This window comes from Meriones unguiculatus (genome assembly GCF_030254825.1).
Source record: "Meriones unguiculatus strain TT.TT164.6M chromosome X unlocalized genomic scaffold, Bangor_MerUng_6.1 ChrX_unordered_Scaffold_31, whole genome shotgun sequence".
Lineage (NCBI taxonomy): Eukaryota > Metazoa > Chordata > Mammalia > Rodentia > Muridae > Meriones > Meriones unguiculatus.
Genome location: NW_026843707.1, coordinates 4704385 through 4723625, shown reverse-complemented (window position 1 = coordinate 4723625; position 19241 = coordinate 4704385). Strand labels below are relative to the sequence as shown.

At 36.2% G+C, this 19241-nt stretch overlaps 1 protein-coding gene across 7 annotated transcripts in view; it reads left to right on the top strand.

Moving 5' to 3' along the window:
* Dmd (dystrophin) overlaps positions 1-19241 on the top strand; it is a 2365055-nt gene that overhangs the window by 663104 nt on the left and 1682710 nt on the right. For all 7 annotated transcript variants that reach the window (XM_060376797.1, XM_060376795.1, XM_060376794.1 and 4 more), the window contains exon 13: positions 5390-5509. In XM_060376797.1, coding sequence (XP_060232780.1) covers positions 5390-5509 — 120 coding nt within the window. The remainder of the gene's footprint in view (positions 1-5389; positions 5510-19241) is intronic.

Below are 19241 nucleotides of genomic sequence, written 5' to 3'. Positions count from 1 at the left end.
CTGAGCACAGGCAGAAGTTTGTACTTGGACTAGCTTCCCCAGTGCAGCCACAGCCCTGCAGCTGACAGAGCCCCCCCCCCCCCCAATGCCTATCTGTGCCTTTTCAGTCATTGAGAGAGAGCACGGAGGTTTGCGTGAAGGGCAATCACTGAAGTCTCAGCCAAGTATTCTCACTGCATGGAGCATAGGCCAATGCTGGCCATCATGCTGAGCATGGATATCCATGCATGGAGAAAGGCAAAGTACAGGGGGTTGAATATCCTCCACTCTCATTCCTGGAGACTTCCACAGGTGACCTGGTTATAAACTGGCACAGCAAACTTGGTTGTCCCCTCTTGCCCAGGAAACTGAATATTCTGGCTTCAGCTCCCCCTCCACTGACCAATTTCAGAATTTCAGTTCCTGTGCCCTCAGTTATGGTGCTCACTGGTCGCTGCCATTTTGAAACCCTCTTCTACTATGATTTTCTTGATAATATTTTCTGGATCTTGGAACCTGGAAACTTCTTTTACCTCTACTCCCATTATTCTTAGATGTAGTCTTTTCATGGTATCTTTGATTTCTTCGATGTTTTGTGTTTGGAACTTTTCCAATTTTACTTTTTCTTGAGAGATATATCGATTTCTGCCAGTGTACTTTTATTGTCTGAGATTCTCCATTGTATTTTTTCATTCTTTTGGTGTTGCTTACTTTTGTGATTCATGATCTGTTCTCTAAGTTCTCCAGCTCCAGGGTTTTCTCTGTTTGTATTTTCTTTATTGATTCGAATTCTATTTTCATGACTTGCACCATTTCTTTCATCTGTTTGAATGTGGGTTCTAATCTTTCCATGATGGCCTCTATCTTTTTGATTGTTTCCTCTCTCTATGCCACTAATTGTGCCTCTACTTGTGCCTCTATTTGTTTGGTTGTATATACCTGTGTTTCTTTGAGAGCTTTGTTCATCTCCTCTTCATGTGCCTCTAATAATGTGTTTTTACTCTGACCTGTAGCCATCTGCTTATTTGTAACCATCACGTTTGTTCCTAGACTTTGTACTTCAGACTGGGTCCTTCTTTCTCTGGTGTGTGGTGTATTCTTCAGGAAGATATGAGACACCATCTGGTTTGAGGTTGGATGTTGGTGTTTTAGCTGTATTTAAGGGAGGAAGGTAGTATGCGCAGGTGGACAAGTACTGGTGAGTAAGCATGGGCATGTTCATGGAAGTGTACCTTGAAGGACAGGGTGGTAGAATGTATAGATTCCTGGAATCATCTTAAGCACAAGAGGAAGTATCAGTACTGGCCTGTTTATAGGTTCAATGCACATGTGCAGGTGTTCTGCATACCTCAGCGGCCTACAGACCTGTTATACTGTCTTGCTGGTATTCACATCAGTCAGAGCTAAAGGAATTGTTTACCTGGACTCCACTGGTAGACCCACAGGTCAAGGGTTTCAATATTGAGAATACTGTCCCTGAAAACTGCGGAAAGGAGAAGACAGTATAGCTGCCCACTAGTAGGCCTATGCATCCACCTGTTGGGAGGCCCACCTCTGCAGAAATGGGAGGCCTGCCTCTCCTCTATCAGTTACCAAGTTCATAGGCTTGTGTTTGGGGCAATATCTGCAGCCTGTGCTGAATGTGGAGGCTGGTGCTTGGAGCAGTTGTCACTGCTGGCTCCCTGCTCTGTGGAGTGAGACCTGTGCTTGAGTAAAGGGAAAGTGCAGGGGTGTTGAATATTCACCACTCTCAGTCCTCAGAGAAGTCCACATGTAATTTGGATCCAAATGATCTCATCTCTGGGTTGTTCCTAATCACCCAAGAAGCCTCAGTGTAAAAGCTCTGGCTTCAGCTGCTCTTCCATTCACCAACTTCAGAGTTTCAGATCCTGTGTGCCTCAGATACTGTGCATGCTGTTCGCCGCCATCTTGTACTCTCTTCCAGAAAAGTTTTATAACCATTATCAGTTTGTGCTGCACAAGTGATAATATTAAAAATTTACAAAAGATAAGAAAAGCTATTGGATAAAAGATTAAATCATATATGAAGCCTAATCCGATGCTGTAAGCACTGTAAGCCAATATGGAGAATCTGTCCTGTGTTACTTCACATTCCTCTGGCCATTCAAATCAAACTGAAAAGCTTATGTAAAGCAAAGGACACTGTCATCAGAACAAAATGACAAAATACAGACTGGGAAAGGATATTCACCAACCCTGTATCAGACAGAGGGCTAATATCCACTATATATAAAGAACTCAAGAAGTTAAAAATAACAACAAATCAAGTAATCCAATTAAAAATGGGGTACAGAGCTAAACAGAGAATTCTGAATACAGGAATATCAAATGGCAGAGAAACACTTAAAGAAGTGTTCTAAGTCCTTTGTCATCGGGGAGATGTAAATAAAAACAATCCTGAGATTTCACCTTACACCCATCAGAATGGCTAAGATAAAAAAACACAAGTAAAAACACATGCTGGAGAGGGTATGGAGAAAGGGGAACCCCCCTCCATTGCTGGTGTGAATGTAAACTTGTAAAACCACTTTGGAAATCAATCTGGCGCTATCTTAGACAATTAAGGACAGTGCTTCCTCAAGATCTAGCTATACCACACTTAAGCATATATCCAAAATATGTTCAAGTATACAACAAGGACATTTGCTCATCCATGTTTTTAGCAGCTATATTTGTAATAACCAGAATCTGGAAACAAGTCAGCGCCCCTCAACTGAGGAATGGATACAGAAATTGTGGTACATTGACACAATGGAATACTACTCAGCAATTAAAAACAAGGAAATCATGAAATTTGCAGGCAAATGGTGGGAACTAGAAAAAGGTCTTTCTGAGTGAGCTATCCCAGAAGCAAAAAGACACACAGTATATATTCACTTAAAAGTGGATATTAGAAATATAATATAGGTTAAACATACTAAAATCTGTACACCTAAAGAAGCTAAGCAAGAAGGAGGATCCTTGTTAAGATGACCAATCCTCATTCAGAAAGGTAAATGGGATGGATATAGGAAGAGGGAGAAAACAGGGAATAAGACAGGAGGCTAACCACAGAGGGCCTCTGAAAGGTTCTACCCAGCAGTGTATAAAAGCAGATGCTGAGACTCATAGCCAAACTTTGGGCAGAGTACAGGGAAATTTATGAAAGAAGAGGGAGATAGAAAGACCTGGAGGGGACATGAGCTCCACAAGGAGAGCAACAGAACCAAAATACCTGCATCCAGGGGACTTTTCTCAGACTGATACTCTGTCCAAGGACAATGCATGGAGATAACCTACAACCTGTGCACAGATACAGCACATGGCAGCTCAGTCTTCAAGTGGAAATCCCTAGTAATGGGAACAGAGACTGTCTCTGACGTGAACTCAGTGACAGGTTCTTTAATCACTTCTCCTTGAGGGGAGAGCAACCTTACCAGGCCACAGAAGAAGACAATGCAGCCAGTCCTGATGAAAGTTGATGTGTTATGGTCAGAGGGAAGGGGAGAAGGACCTTCCCTTCCAGTGGACTTGGGGAGGTGCATGGGAGGAGAAAAGGGATGGTGGGTGGTTTTGGGAAGGGATAAGAGAGGGGGCTATAGCTGGGATACAAAGTGAATAAATTGTAATCAATAAAAATAAATGAATTAAATAATGAAATAATTATTTTATTTTTAAAGTTATAAAATCACCATTGATATCAATAATACCTTGTATTAGTGTTTTTTCAAAATATGAAATGTATATCATTGATCAAAATTGTAAAAAAATGTATCTAATTTTAGAAATAATACACAATGAGAAACCAGTTTAAATCAAGAAAAATCAATATTTCATGTATTACATACACTTTATAAAATTTAGTTTGTGGAATTAACCATTTCATGAATCAAAAAATTTTTTACAAATTCCTTACTATGGCATTAAAGCAGTAAATGTAGTTTATGTGTGAAATGATATTCAGTACAGCAATATTTCCTTTCATACTTTTACTTTTGAATACATTGTTATATATGTGTGTATACTCATACACACATGCATTTATGCTTTCTTTTAGAGATAAAGAAAAACAGTTTTCTTAAGTTTTAGAAGCCAGGTTGTAATATTCTGACCACATAAAAATTGTCTTAATTATTCTAAAAAATCCAGCTAACAAATTGGAAGTCTTAGCTCATATAACTCAAAGAAAGAGCTAAAGGGTATTACTTGACATCACTTTCAGGGTCAGCTTAGAATGTTAATATTTCCATTTTCAGTCTCATGGCAGAATTTTATCAACCTTTGCAAGCTTAGAATGTCAAAATACGATAGGAAGTACAGAAGTCACACACAAAAATATGTGTATAGTCATTTTATCCTATATTTCTTCACTTGAAAATTTAGCATGAAAGTATAGAGAGAATTAAAGAGGAGTGATCTTTCAGTAATTCCAAATAGTGATGCTTGAAAAATAAACATCTTAGGATTAAATTGTTCATGAATTTGAAACTGTGATTCACCCATTCTAAAGCCTTTCCCTAAATGTTCCATTGTGTTTTAATAAGTAAGAAGTGGACTGATAGGTTCCAGACATTATTATTTTTTATGTACAGATATTAAGATTTCTAGAAAATAAAAGACCATGACCCCAAATTATCTATCCATTTTTTTGTGTTATATAACAAAATGTTTTGAGAAACAAAGTTGTCACCTAAAAGGTTTAAATACCTGTTCAAGCAAATCCTAATAATAATAATGTACTATTTTGGTTTTGGAGGACAGCAGCTACCGTAAATATGTTTGGGCAAAGGTTTATAGATCTTTATTTTTGAAACATGAAGTAACAAACTGATAGATATGAGTAAGCAAATGGTAGAACTAGAGAAAAACTAGTACCGAAATATCTCTTTGGACATAGAATACTTAATGCCAAATAAAATGTGAAAATGGATATCGGAGTTGAAAACCTTTGCAAGAAATGCTTCCATATAATAGTAGATAGTGAAGCTCAGATTAACTAAGAACAAAGAATCATTGTAGAAGATATTTTCCAATGAATATAGATATATTAAATAAAGCATCCAGGTTGTTGGGTCAAGAGTGCTTTCTTTCTGTGGTGACTGGAAATTTTTGTAAAGAAGAAACTACTGAAGATTATAAAGGTAAAAAAAATTAAAACAAAGTACTTGAAGATAGAGAATGTGTGAAAAGAAGTGTGTTCTAACTGTACCCTTCATAGTGTATGAACTGGCCTTCTATTCTGCAGTTCAAGAAAGAAAAAAAATAATTCATGGAGTAAAGTAACAAAAAATGCTTTTAAATCTGTCTAGTGTAATGAGAGATTGCATTACCCTATGTGTAGGAGAAATAGCTCACATACACACTTAGGTAGAGATGTTTTTAGTATTTACATTTGGATTTTTTTTTTCAGGTGCTTCAAGAAGATCTTGAACAGGAACAAGTCAGGGTCAACTCTCTCACTCACATGGTAGTAGTGGTTGATGAATCTAGTGGCGACCATGCAACAGCTGCTTTGGAAGAACAACTTAAGGTCAGAAATTTTTTAAGCAATTGAATACATCCTTTACAACATTTTATTCCAATTTGAAAATGTGTTTAGAAAATTCAGAATGTAATTTATTTCGATTAGTTAAATGTAGTCTCTTTGTGCACATAAATTCAACTCACCCTATTTGTGCAATCTCAGTTTCATTAACTTACAGTACTGATCACTCTATATACCTTGCCTTTGTATAATTCACATATTCAGATCTAATTATTTTTATTATAGTTGAAATGCATGCAATAGAAAACTGTTCAAATAATAATGTTTATGTATGCTTCAAACCGACGATCTGAGTGTGGGCAAAAAAAAAAAAATACTTAAAATGTATTGAATTCTGCTAAACAATGAAAAATTTAATACCTTTGTTGTACTCATTCCTTTAAGCTTTCAGTTTTTTATCTCAAGCAAATATTGCATGTTAAAAATTGCATGTAGGATTTGGTTGTAGTAGATATTCAGCCATTCACATTCCTTTACAACCCAACTGAAGGTGTTTTTGCTTTTGGAAATATATGAATTGCCTTTAAGAAATGACTGCTAGGTTATATCCATAAATGGTCCTTGCTTATAGATACAGTCTCATAAAAGACCAGATACATTTGGTCCTTGTGGAGCTCCTGTCCTCTCCAGGAAATACTAGCTCCACCTTCTTCCATATGATTCCCTGCACTCTGCCGAAGGTTTGGTTATGAGACTCCACATCTGCTTTGATACACTGCTAGGTAGAGTCTTTCAGAGTCTCTGTAGTGGTAGGTTCCTGTCCTGTTGTTTGTTTTCTCCTACTTCCAATGTTCATCGGATATATCTTTCTAAGTGAGAATTGATCATCTTATCCCAGGTCCGCTTTCATGTTGATCTGCTTTAGGTGTACAGATTTTATAAGTTTATCCTATCTTATAGGTTTAGTACCCTTATAAGTGAGTATGCACCGTGTGTGTCTTTCTCCTTCTGGGGTACCTCACTCAGGATGATCTTTTCTAGATCCCACCATTTGCCTGCAAATTTCATGATTTCCTTGTTTTAAATTGCTGAGTAGTATTCCATTGTGTAAAAGTACCACAATTTCTGTATCCATTCTTCTTTGGGGGACATCTGGGTTCTTTCCAGGTTATGGTTATTACAAATAAACCTTCTACAAACATGGTTGAACAAATGTGCTTGTTGTATACTTGAGCATCTTTTGGATATATGCCTAGGAGTGGTCAGATGGAACAGGAGGAGAACCTCCCCTATCAGTGGAGTTGGAGAGGGGCATAGGAGGAGATGAGGTAGGGAGGGTGACTGTTTTAAAAAATACAACAGAACTTTTTCTAAGAGAAAAACAATTCCCAGAATCTAGAAATGCATTGGCCATAGCTGACTTAGCTCAAATATCCTTGTGATATAATTATTTAGGGTTATGCTTTTTAGACCGAAGCAGCTTTAGAAACAAATCCATTGAACTCAGAAAATATGATTCAGATATACTTTGTATGAGGAAACTTAGGAGTACTGAGATTAAGGTTTAAGGGAGTCATTTAGAAAGCTTTTTTTCCAGACTGGAAACATGACCCATAGTTTATAATGGAATGCTTCTCATCTATGTATGGGGGAATTGCATTAAATCTGTAGATTGCTTTTGGCAGGCTAGCCATTTTCACTGTTAATCCTACTGAACCATGAACATGAGAGATCTTTCCATCTTCTGATATCTTCTTCCATTTCTTTCTTCAGAGACTTGAAGTTTTATATATGTGTGTGTGTGTGTGTGTGTGTGTGTGTGTGTGTGTGTGTGTGTGTGTGTTTTATTTTTTTTTTCATAAAGGTTTTTCACTTTCTTGGTTAGAGTCACACCAAGGTACTTTAAGTTATTTGTGGTTATTGTGAAGGGTGATTTTTCCCTAATTTCTTTTTCAGGCTGATTGTCTTTTGTATACAGGAGGGCTTCAGATATTTTTTTCTGAGTTACTTTTTTATCCAGCCACATTGCTGAAGGTATTTATCACCTGAAGGAGTTTTCAGAATAGAATTTTTGGGGTCATTCATGTATACTATCATATTAGCTGCAAATAGTGATAATTTGATTTTTTCCTTTCAGGTTTGTATCAACTTAATCTCCTTTAGTTGCCCTAATTAGGATTTAAATTACTATATTTAAGACATAAGGCAAGAGTGAATAGCCTGGCTATGCCCTTGATTTCAGTGGGATTGAATTAAGATTCTTTCCATTTAGTTTGATGTTGCCTATGGGTTTCCTATATTTTCTTTTTTATTTTTTTGTATGTCAAGTTTTTAAATTATTTTTATATTAATAACAATTTATTCACTTTGAATCGCAGCTGTTGCCCCTCCCTCATTTCCTCCCAATAACACCCTTCCTCCCTCATCTCCACCCATGACCCTCTCCAATTCCACTGGTAGGGGAAGAACTTCTCCCCTCCCATATGACCCTAGCACAACAGGTCTCCTCAGGACTGGGTGCATTGTCTTCCTCTGTGACCTGGTAAGGCTGCTCCTCCCCTCAGGGGGAGGTGAGAAAAGAGCTAGCCACTAAGTTCATGTCAGAGAAAGTCCTAGTTCCCCTTACTAGGAACCCAATTTGAGACTGAGCTGCCATGGGCTACATCTGTGCAGGGCTTTTAGGTTATCTCCATGTATGGTACTTGGTTGGAATATCAGTCTCAGAAAAGTCCCCTGGGCTCATGTTTCTTGGTTCTGTTGCTCTCCTTGTGGAACTCCTGTCACTCCCATGGTTTCTAACGCCCTCCACCCTCTTCTCTCATATGATTCCCTGCACTCTGCCCAAGGTTTGGCTACGTGCCTCATCATGTGCTTTGATACTCTGCTAGGTAAGATCTTTCAGAGACTCTCCTCTCCTATTGACTGTTTTCTTCCTCTTCCTGTGTCTGCCCCATTTGCCTTTCAGGGTTTTCCTTCTTGCTTAACTTCTTTAGGTGTGTAGATTTTAGTATGATTACCCTATATTATAGGTCTAATTTCCACTTATAAATGAGTATATATCATCTGAGTGTTTCTGATTCTGGTATACCTCACTCGGAAGGACCTTTTCTAGTTCTCACCATTTGCCTGCAAATTTCATGATTTCCTTGTTTTTAATTGCCGAGTAGTCTTCCATTGTGTAAATGTACCACAGTTTCTGTATTCATTCCTCAGTTGAGAGACATCTGAGTTGTTTTCATATTCTGGCTATTACAAATAAATCTGCTACAAACATATTTGTTCAAATGGCCTTGTTGTATATTAGAACATATTTTGGATATATGCTTAGGAGTGGAATAGATGGATCTTGAGGAAGCACTTTTCCTAATTGTCTGAGAATGTGCCAGACTGATTTCCAAAGTGATTGTACAAGTTTACATTTCCACCAGCAATGGAAGAGGGTTCCTCTTTCTCCACATCCTCTCCAGCATGTGTTGTCCCTTGAGTTTTTGATCTTAGCCATTCTGATAGGTGTAAGGTAAAATCTCAGGATCATTTTGATTTGTATTTCCCTGATGACTAAGAATGTTGAACATTTCTTTAAGTGTTTCTTTGCCAATCAATATTCCTCTATTGAGAATTATCTGTTTCAATTTGTACCCATTTTTTTTTAATTGGATTATTTGATTTGTTGTTTTTTAACTTCTTGAGTGCTTTATATGTTCTGGATATTAGCCCTCTGTCAGAAACAATGTTGGTGAAGACCTTTTCCCTTTCTGTAGGCTGTTGTTTTGTTCTGATGACAGTGTCCTTTGCTTTACAGAAGCTTTTCAGTCTCATGAGGTACCATTTCTTTTTGAACTTAGATCCTGTGCTCTTGATATTCTGTTCAGGGAGTTGTCTCTTGTGCCAATGAGTTCAATGCTCTTCCTCACTTTTTATTCTACCAGATTTAGTGTGTCTGGTTTTATGTTGAGTTCCTTGATCCACTTGCACTTTAGTTTTGTGCATGGTGATAAATGTAATCTATTTGCATTTTTCTATCATTAATTTTCCAAACACAAATCGTCCAAGAAATCAAGGAAGCCATCAATAGACAAAATAAATGAATAATAGGAATAGGTGAAAAAGAAAATTCCAGGCTTCAAGAAAATCATAGAATAAAAATTTCCCAAGTTAAAGAAAGAGATATCCCTAGACATACAAGAGGCCTACAGAAAACCAAATAGACTAGATCAGAAAAGAAACTCCTCATGTTACATTATAGTCAAAACACTAAATGTACAATACAAAGAAAAATATTAAAAGCATCAAGGAAAAAGCCAATAACATATAAAGTAGACCTTTCAGAATCACACCAGACTCTCAACATAAACTATGAAAGCCATAAGGGTCTGGGCAGATATCCTGCAGACTATAAGGGAACAGAGATGCCAACACAGACTACTAAACCCAGCAAAGCTTTCAATCAAGCTAGATGTATATTTCTTTTACTATGTTTCCATAAGTGCCTTGTATTCCTGATCTCTCCAAAACTTCAAACATGAACAGGTGTTGGGTTTTGGCAAATGATTTGGGTTTTTTTGGCATCCAAGGAAATGATGTTCATTTTTTCATTGTCATAATTTCATTATTATTTTATTTTAATTTTAATATAAATTACACTTTAATCGCTTGTTATCACAGCTGTAGCCCCCTCCCTCACTTCCTCCCAATTCCACCCTTCCTCCCAGAAGCAGAAAAACACAGAGAGTACATACTCACTTACATGTAGATATTAGACGTATAATATAGGATAAACATACTAAAATGTTTTCCCCTAGGGAAGCTAAGCAAAAATGAGGACCCTCTGGAAGATGATTGATCCTCACTCAGAAAGGCAAACCAGATGTATTTCGGAAGAGGGACAAAACAGAACAAGACAGGTGCCTACCACAGAGGGCCTCTGAAAGATTCTACCCAACAGCGTATCAAAGAAGATGCTGAGGTTCATAACCAAACTTTGGGCAGAGTTCAGGGAATCTCATGAAAGAAGGGGGAGATAGAAAGACATGGAGAGGAAAAGAGCTCCACAAGGAGAGCAACAGGACCAAAAAATCTGGACACAGGTCTCTTTTCTGAGACCGATACTCCAACCTAGGTGAAGATAACCTTAGAACCCCTGCACAGATGTAGCCCATGGCAGCTCAGTCTACAAGTTAGTTTCCTAGTATGTGGATCTAGGACTTTCTCTGACATGAACTTAGTCGCTGGTTCTTTGGTCACCTTCCCCTGAAGGGAGAGCATATTTACCAGGCCACAGAGGAAGACAATGCAACCAGTCCTGATGAGATCTAATAGGCTAGGGTCAGATAGAAAGGGAGGAGGACCTCCCCTAACAGTATACTATTATTATTATTAACAATTTATTCACTTTGTATCCTGGATGTAGACCTCTTCCTCATCTCTTGTCAGTCTCATCCTCCTTCTCTCTTCCCCACTATATCCCTCTGATTGTCAACTGATAGGCAAGGTCTTCCTACCTTACTTTCTGAACCTAGCCTATCAGGTGTGATCAGGACTCTCTGGGTCCTCTTTCTCATGGCCTACTAAGGCCACCTTGCCCCAAGAGGAGGTTATCAAACAGCCCACCACTAAGTTCTTGTCAGAGACAGACCGTGCTCTCCTTATTAGCAACCCCACAAGGAGACTGAGCTTTCCATGGTCTACATCTGAGCAGGGGCTTTAGGTCCTCTCAATACATGGTCCTTAGTCTCTGCAGGACTCACTGGGCCAAAAATTTTGGCAGCTTTGGTTTCCATGTGAATCTGCTGTCCTCCCTGATGTTTTATTTCTTTTTTCTATTTTTTGGTAAATAAGATGGATCTTAAAGACTAAAAGTTCATTTAAAGTATAATACAAGAAATGCAAACAGATGCTATGACTCATAACCAAAAATGTTTGGCAGAGTGCAGGGAATCATATGAAAAAAGGGGGAGTTACTATGACTTGGAGAGGACAGGAACTACACAAGGACCTAATATATCCGGCCCCAGGTTTCTTTTCTGAGACTTTTTCTCCAACCAAGGACCATGAATGGGCACAACCTAGAACCCTGACCAGATATAGCCCATTGCAGCTCAGTAACAAAGTGGGTTCCCTAGTTAGGGAAACAGACATAAACTGATTCTTTGACCTCTCCTCCCCAGAAGGAGGAGCGGCCTTGATAGACTACATAAGAGAACATTGCAGCCAGTCCTGAAGAGACCTGATAAGCTAGGATCAGATGGAAGGGGAAGAGGAGCTCCCTCATTATTGGACTTAGAGAGGGGCAGGAAGGAGATGAGGGAAGGAAGGTGGGATTGGAAGGGAATGATGGAGGGGGGTACAGCTGGGATACAAAGTAAATAAACTGTAATTAATATAAAAATAATAAATAAAAAGAACTGCATAAAGTGAATTGTATATAAAGCAATATTTGTAGCTTCACTTTGTGCAAGTGTTTTATACACTTCTAAGGAAAAGTAAGTCTGCCTTAAAATATGAGAAAGTCCAAGCACAACAAAGCTAAATTTAAGATTATTTACCTTGTAAGTAAGAGAGCTAAGGTTGGTGTACAGATGTGTGTAATACCTCCATCAGGACATAATCTTTCAATTTCATAGGATAGAATTGTTATTTGACCTTAGGAAAAGTTTGTAATTTTCATAGTTCTGAACTACTCAGCAGAAAACTAGGAGATAAGGAAGCCAATTTATCACCGCAATGATTTTTTCTCAACTTAAATAATTAATGTATTTGTGATATCTATTTCTATAAATAGTTCATGCACAATATAACATACAAACATACTATCTTTTAATACACTACTTTCACATACTACTATCAATATTATATTGATATATTGAAAGCAGTAAAAGTACTTAAGTTTTTCTCTTCTATACCAGTACTACATCAAAGTTAAGCCAGCATCTATGTATGGCTGTTTGGGGCACTTGAGGTGTGGTTGCTATACATGAGAAACTGGAAATAAAATGTATTTCCTTTAAATTTAAATGTAAATGTTATATCTTATTCATTTGTAAAATATGTTTTAGATAGCTTGGTTATCTGAAAGTAATTTTTAATTTCATCTTTAATGAACTTCTAATATGTTTCAAATAATTCTCCTGAAATTTAAACTATGAATAAGAAGTTTTATGAGGAGAAAATAGTGGTAGATTTGAAGAATATGTAACTTGTAGAAATTTATTTTAATATTCGCATGCTCCATATATGTGAAAAAAATGTTTTTATCTTTTTAAAGCTCACCTCAATCTTGAATTTATGTCATTTTAGGTAAGCCATACATTACGATGTCCAATTTATTAACTGAACTTCAGGAGAATAATAAAAATATTGCCAAAAAAAGTCACAGGAAAAAATATGGCACGCTGGGGTTGGCTACCCAGAGGCTATTTAAGCTGTGGGCTGGCTTTCCCCAGGGTCAGATGATTGTTCAAGGTTCCTGAATAAACTGCATTGAAAAAAAAATATGACTAATAATTTGTAACAATAATATTTTTGTTGATACCATTACTAATTTAAATATATTCTAAATTGTACCCTGGCATTTCATATTCAGGAAAAAGTCTTTAGACCATGATATTAACAGTTTTTTTTTTCCCTTGGAGTCCTCAGAAAAGTGAACACATGGTTAGGACTTGAAGGATTACACCAAGTCAATATACCTATGTTTTAGGTAATCTTTGACTTCCTATAAAATTTCATTAAGATCATATACTTCCCATTTCATCAAAGGTAACAATCTACCTGACCAAAAATTTTTCTATTAATTTTTGCTATATTCTCAAATTAAGATAAATGAATTTTCATTGCAAATACTTTATACCTAATATTCTTAAATTTTTATTATTGATTTATTGAATTATTACAATTTAATCACTTTGTGTCCATGCTACAGCCCCCTCCCTCATCTCCACCCAGTCCCACCCACCCTTCCTCATTTCCCCTTTCCCTGATCCCCTAATAGGGGAGGACCTCCTTCCCTTCTATCTGACATTAGACTACCAGGTATCATCAAGGCTGGCTGCATCATCATCCATTGTGGCTTGGCAAGAATGTACCCACCCCCCAAACTTCAAGTCTATGAAGAAATAAATTGAAGAATATATCAAAAGGTGGATAAATCGCCCATATTCATGGATCTTTAGGATTAACATAATGGAAAATGGCTATTGTTCCAAAAGCAATCTACAGATTCAATGATAGTCCCATAAAAATACCAACACAATTTTTACATAGCTTGAAAGAAAAATTCTCAATTTCATATGGGGAAATAAAAAACCCAGAAAAGCTAAAACAATCTTGTACAATGACAGCCTACAGACTAGGAAAAGTTCTTCACTAACCCTACACCTGACAGAGTGCTTTTATCCAGAATATATAAAGGATTTTAATTAAACGCCTACAAACTAAGTAATCCAATTAAAAGTGGGGTACAGAGGCAAACAGAGATTCTCAACAGAAGAATAAAGAATGGCAGAGATCCACCATTCTGTTTCTATGCCAGTACCATGTAGTTTTTATAACTGTTTTTCTATAGTACAGCTTGAGATCAGGGATGGAGATACCTCCGGAAGATCTTTTATTGTAGAGGACTGTTTTAGCAATTCTGGGTTTCTTGCTATTCCATACGAAGGTGAGAATTTTTCTTTCCAGGTCTGTAAAGAATTGTGTTAGCAATTTGATGGGAATCGCATTAAATCTGTAGATTGCTTTTGGTAAGATGGCCATTTTTACTATGTTAATCCTGCCAAGCCATGAGCATGGGAGATCTTTCCATCTTCTGATATCTTCTTCTAATTCTTTCTTCATAAACTTGAATTTTTTTTCATACAAGTCCTTGACTTGTTTGGTTAGGGTTACACCAAGGTACTTTATGTCATTTGTGGCTATTGTGAAGGGTATTGTTTTTTCTCAGTCCTTTTGTCTTTTGTATACAGGAGTGCTACTGATTTTTTGAGTTAATTTTGTATCCAGTCACTTTTCTGAAGGTATTTATTAGCTGTAGGAGTTCCCTGGTAGAGTTTTTGGGGTCACTCATGTATACTATCATATCATCTGCAAATAGTAATAATTTGACTTCTTCCTTTCCAATCTGTATCCCCTTGATCTCCTTCAACTGTCTTATTGCTCTAGCAAGGACTTCCAGCACTATGTTGAAGAGATATGGAGAGAGTGGGCAGCCTTGTCTTGTCCCTGATTTCAGTGGGATTGCTTTAAGTTTCTCTCCATTCAGTTTGATGTTGGCTATAGGCTTGCTGTATATTGCCTTTACTATGTTTAGATATGTGCCTTGTATCCCTGATCTCTCCAATCCTCTACAATAAAAGATTTTTCTGGAGGTATCTCCATCCATGATTTCCAGCTGTACTATAGAGCAACAGTATTAAAACCTGCATGACACTGGCATAGAAACAGAATGGTGGATCAATGGAACCAAACAGAAGACCCAGAAATAAACCCACACACTTACGGACACCTGATTTTTGACAAAGAAGCCAAAAACCATACAATGGAAAAAAGATAGCATCTTCAACAAATGGTGCTGGTCCAACTGGATGTCTACATGGAGAACAATGAAAATAGATCCATACATATCACCCTGCACAAAACTGAAGTCCAAGTGGATCAAAGACCACAACATAAAACCAGACATATTAAATCGGCTAGAAAAAAAATGGGGAATACCCTAGAACTCATTGGTATAGGAGAAAACTTCCTGAACAGAACACCAACAGCACAGGCTCTAAGAGCAACAATCAGTAAATGGGACCTCATGAAACTGAAAAGCTTCTGTAAAGCAAAGGACATCATCATCAAAACAAAATGACTGCCTACTGATTGGAAAAGAATCTTCACCAACACTTTATCTGACAGAGGGCTAATATCCAGTATATATAAAGAACTAAAGAAGCTGAAAACCAGCAAACCAAGTAATCCACTTAAAAATGGGGAATGGAGCTAAACAGAGAACTCTCTGTAGAGGAGTATCGAATGGCAGAGAAGCATTTAAAGAAATGCTCAACCTAATTAGCCATTAGGGAAATGCAAATCAAAACAACCCTGAGATTTCACCTTACACCCATCAGAATGGCCAAGATCAAAAACTCAAGTGACAACACTCTTGCTAAAATACTCAGTCCCCATCCTGAAAGGCAAAGAGGATGGACATCAGAAGAAGAAGAAAACAGGAAACAACCTAGGAACCTGCCACAGAGGGCCCCTGAAAGCCTCTACCCTGCAGACTATCAAAGCAGATACTGTGCCTAATCAACTGTCAGGCAGATTGAATGGAATTTTAGATAAGAAGTGGAAAATAGCAAGAGCTAGAGTGGACAGGAACTCCACAAGGAGAGCAACAGAACAAGAAATTTTGAACACAGGGAACTTCCCAAAGACTCATACTCGAACCAAGGACTATTCATGGAGATAACCTAGGACCCCTACACAGATGTAGTCCATGGCAGTTCAGTGTCCAAGTGGGTTACATAGAAATGGGAAGAGGGACTGCCTCTGACATAATCTGATTGGCCTGTTCTTTGATCACCTCCCCCTGAGGGGGGAGCAGTCTTACCAGGCCACAGAAGATGACAATGCAACCACTTCTGATGAGAACTGATAGACTAAGATCAGAAAGGAGAGGAGGACCTCCCCTATCAGTGGACTTGGGGAGGGGCATGCATGCAGAAAGGGGAGGGAGGGTGGGATCGGGAGGGGAGGAAGGAGGGGCTTATGGGGGGATACAAAATGAATAAAGTGTAATTAATAAAAGTTAAATAAAAATTTTTAAAAAAGAATTGCAGAGAAACATTTAAATAAATGCTCAATGTCCTTAGTCATCAGGGAAATGCAAATCAAAAATTCAGGGGATGGTGCATGCTGGAGAGGATGTGGAGAAAGGGAACCCTCCTCCATTGCTGGTGGGAATGTAAACTTGTACAACCACTTTGGAAATCAATCTGGCACTTTGTCATACCCTGATTTTATACATTGTATTTATAATAAAAATCTGTTTCATAAGAGTACTCATTGATTTTCATTGCTGAATAGTATGGATATATAAAAGTATTCAAATATTTTTATATACTATCTAAAAACTTAGTTTGATTCCAATTCAAATATATCACATACTGAATAGTATTGATGTATAAATGTATTCAAATATTAGTATATACTGTCTAAAACGTTAGTTTGATTCCAATTCAAAAATATCACATATGACACTATTATAGACATTTATTTTAAATATCATATGAACATAAGAATGACTTCACATTAGGTTTAAACATGGAATTGAAATTTTGGAGAGTTAAGCATGCATGAATTTACCTTATAGAAATTACATACTCTTAGATTAAAGGGGAGGAGGTCCTCCCCAATCAGTGGACTTGGAAAGGGGCAGGGAGGAAATGAGGGAGGGGAGGAGGGTTTGGGTAGAAATGAGGGAGCAGATACAGCTGGGATACAGAGTTAATAAAATGTAACTAATAATAAAAAAATAAAGAAGTAATACATTCTCTAATAGTTAATGAACATGTGTTTCATGTCTTTTCTTTTGATACTTGATCAACATTATTGTTAATTTAACACTTTTTGCTAAATGTATAGTGATATATCATGTTTTTCATTCATATAGTTTGAAAGCTAAACAGTTTAGTCCCATTTCAGTAGTTTATTGGACACTATCTGTTTTCTTTCGTGTAATATCTGTTTTTGTATTGATAAGCTACAATTATTTTAGTGATTCATTGTAGGAATTTTGAATATATTTCTGTGTATCAATCTTTTTTGGGTTGCAATTTCTGTTTTAGTAGATGCCTTGTACTTTTACTCATTAATGATAATTTTTAATAAATACAAATTTGTATTAACTATATTCCACTTAATCTCTTTATAGTAACTATTTTTTGTTTAAAAGAATAAAAAATATTTTTCCTGTCAAATCTAAATCTACCTCTAGAAGCACCACTTCTTCACAATTTAGATATACTTCACCTGGTATTGCATTTGAGAGGACAAGATTAATGTTCTTATATTTCATACATATTTTATAAAAACAACACTAATTATTGCAAAACCTACTCTTTTATCAATAATATTTCTTATTATCATTTGTATAAATATATCCAAATGTTTAAATATAAATATATATAAATGTTAATATATCTATGTAAACATTTGAATACACATTGATCAGGTTAGTAACTGTAAGCAGTTGGATTCTCCACTAGAGTGTTAGATTCCTACCACTATGCTTAGTAGATTGTTGTTAATGCTTGTAGTTGAAAGATAAGACATTTAAACGATCCACATATTATTGTTTATTTAATACCAAGTTATCAGCCCTAAATGCATATAAAGTCACGTAACAATAGACAGATTGTGTGTGCGAGTGTGTGTGTGTGTAAAACAATAATAAATAAAGAAAAAGAGAAAAAGAGACATGGTTTTGAGAGGAAGAAAAAGGAGGTACATGGGAATGGTTTGGTGATAAAAAGGGAAAAGAAAATATGTAATTATATATATACATATATCATTTAAAAGAAAAAAGTAGAAAAGAAACATACATCAAAACTTATCACATTATGGAACGATACTGAGCCATTTGTCAAACCATTTGAGTACAACTCCTCTGAATAAAATGCAACGATAAACTTGAAAACCTTAGTTTATCAGAAGAGTAATAATTGACAGTATTTTAGATGATTAATATAATTAGGGAAAATGTTAACAAGTGCTTACTAAAATAAGTCCCTTAACCTACACAAGAGACTAGGAAATAGCTGTGTCATTTTTTTCAAAGACTTTTAACAAATATGGCTCTTAGGTTAGTTAGAGAAAATGGATAGCTTATATAAGTGGATAATTATTCTACAGTAATGAATTTTCTTATGTAAGCATTCTAAGAAATGGGAGTTCACCAAATACAATTTAAGGAATCTGAGGGGAACAGTCATTCTTTTCTCATTAACCCTTTGGTCATAAAGCAATTTGCATTTTCTTTCTTCCTGTTTAAATACTATTTTGGCCTCTAGTATTACAATATAAATTTGAAAATTAGCTTATTAGACCACCTGAAAAATTATGCTGTATTTAAAACAGTACTATATTGAACTTGTAGGTGAATTTGTAGAAAAATAACTTTTAATTATTCACATCTTTTAGTTCATAGATAAGTTATAACTTTCATATATTATTTAATATTTTCCTATTTCTCTTCAATACTTCTTATAAATTTCAAGTTTGAAGGTCTACAGCTTCTTAAAGATGTTATCTGAAGATTTTGTTATTTTGTTGTTGTAAGTAGTATGTTTTAAATATTTCATTTTGGCTTTCCTTAAATGAGTTGATAAATACAGTTTAGTCTTCTTTGAGGATTTACATCAAGAGATTGTGCTAAGTTTACTTACATAAGTTTACTTATTAATCTCAGTAGTTTACAGAAACAGTATAGAGATGTAAATAAGCAGTTTCTGAGTGATGATCATTTTATTTTTCTCCTTCCAATAATTTTCATGCTATCAGTTTTACTCTCATTAATGAATACTGGGTCTTTCTTTTACATGTCACAGGTAAGACTACTACTTGTTTAGTTTGTTGAAGGTTCCTATGATCTTTGTGTTCTAAGATATATTATTAAGAAAATTATTTGGGGCGTAAACTGAATTGATAATTTTGCCTTTACCATTTATTCTATCAATATAGCAGAACGCATTTTCAATTTTATGATAAAATAGCTTGATTTATAAAATAA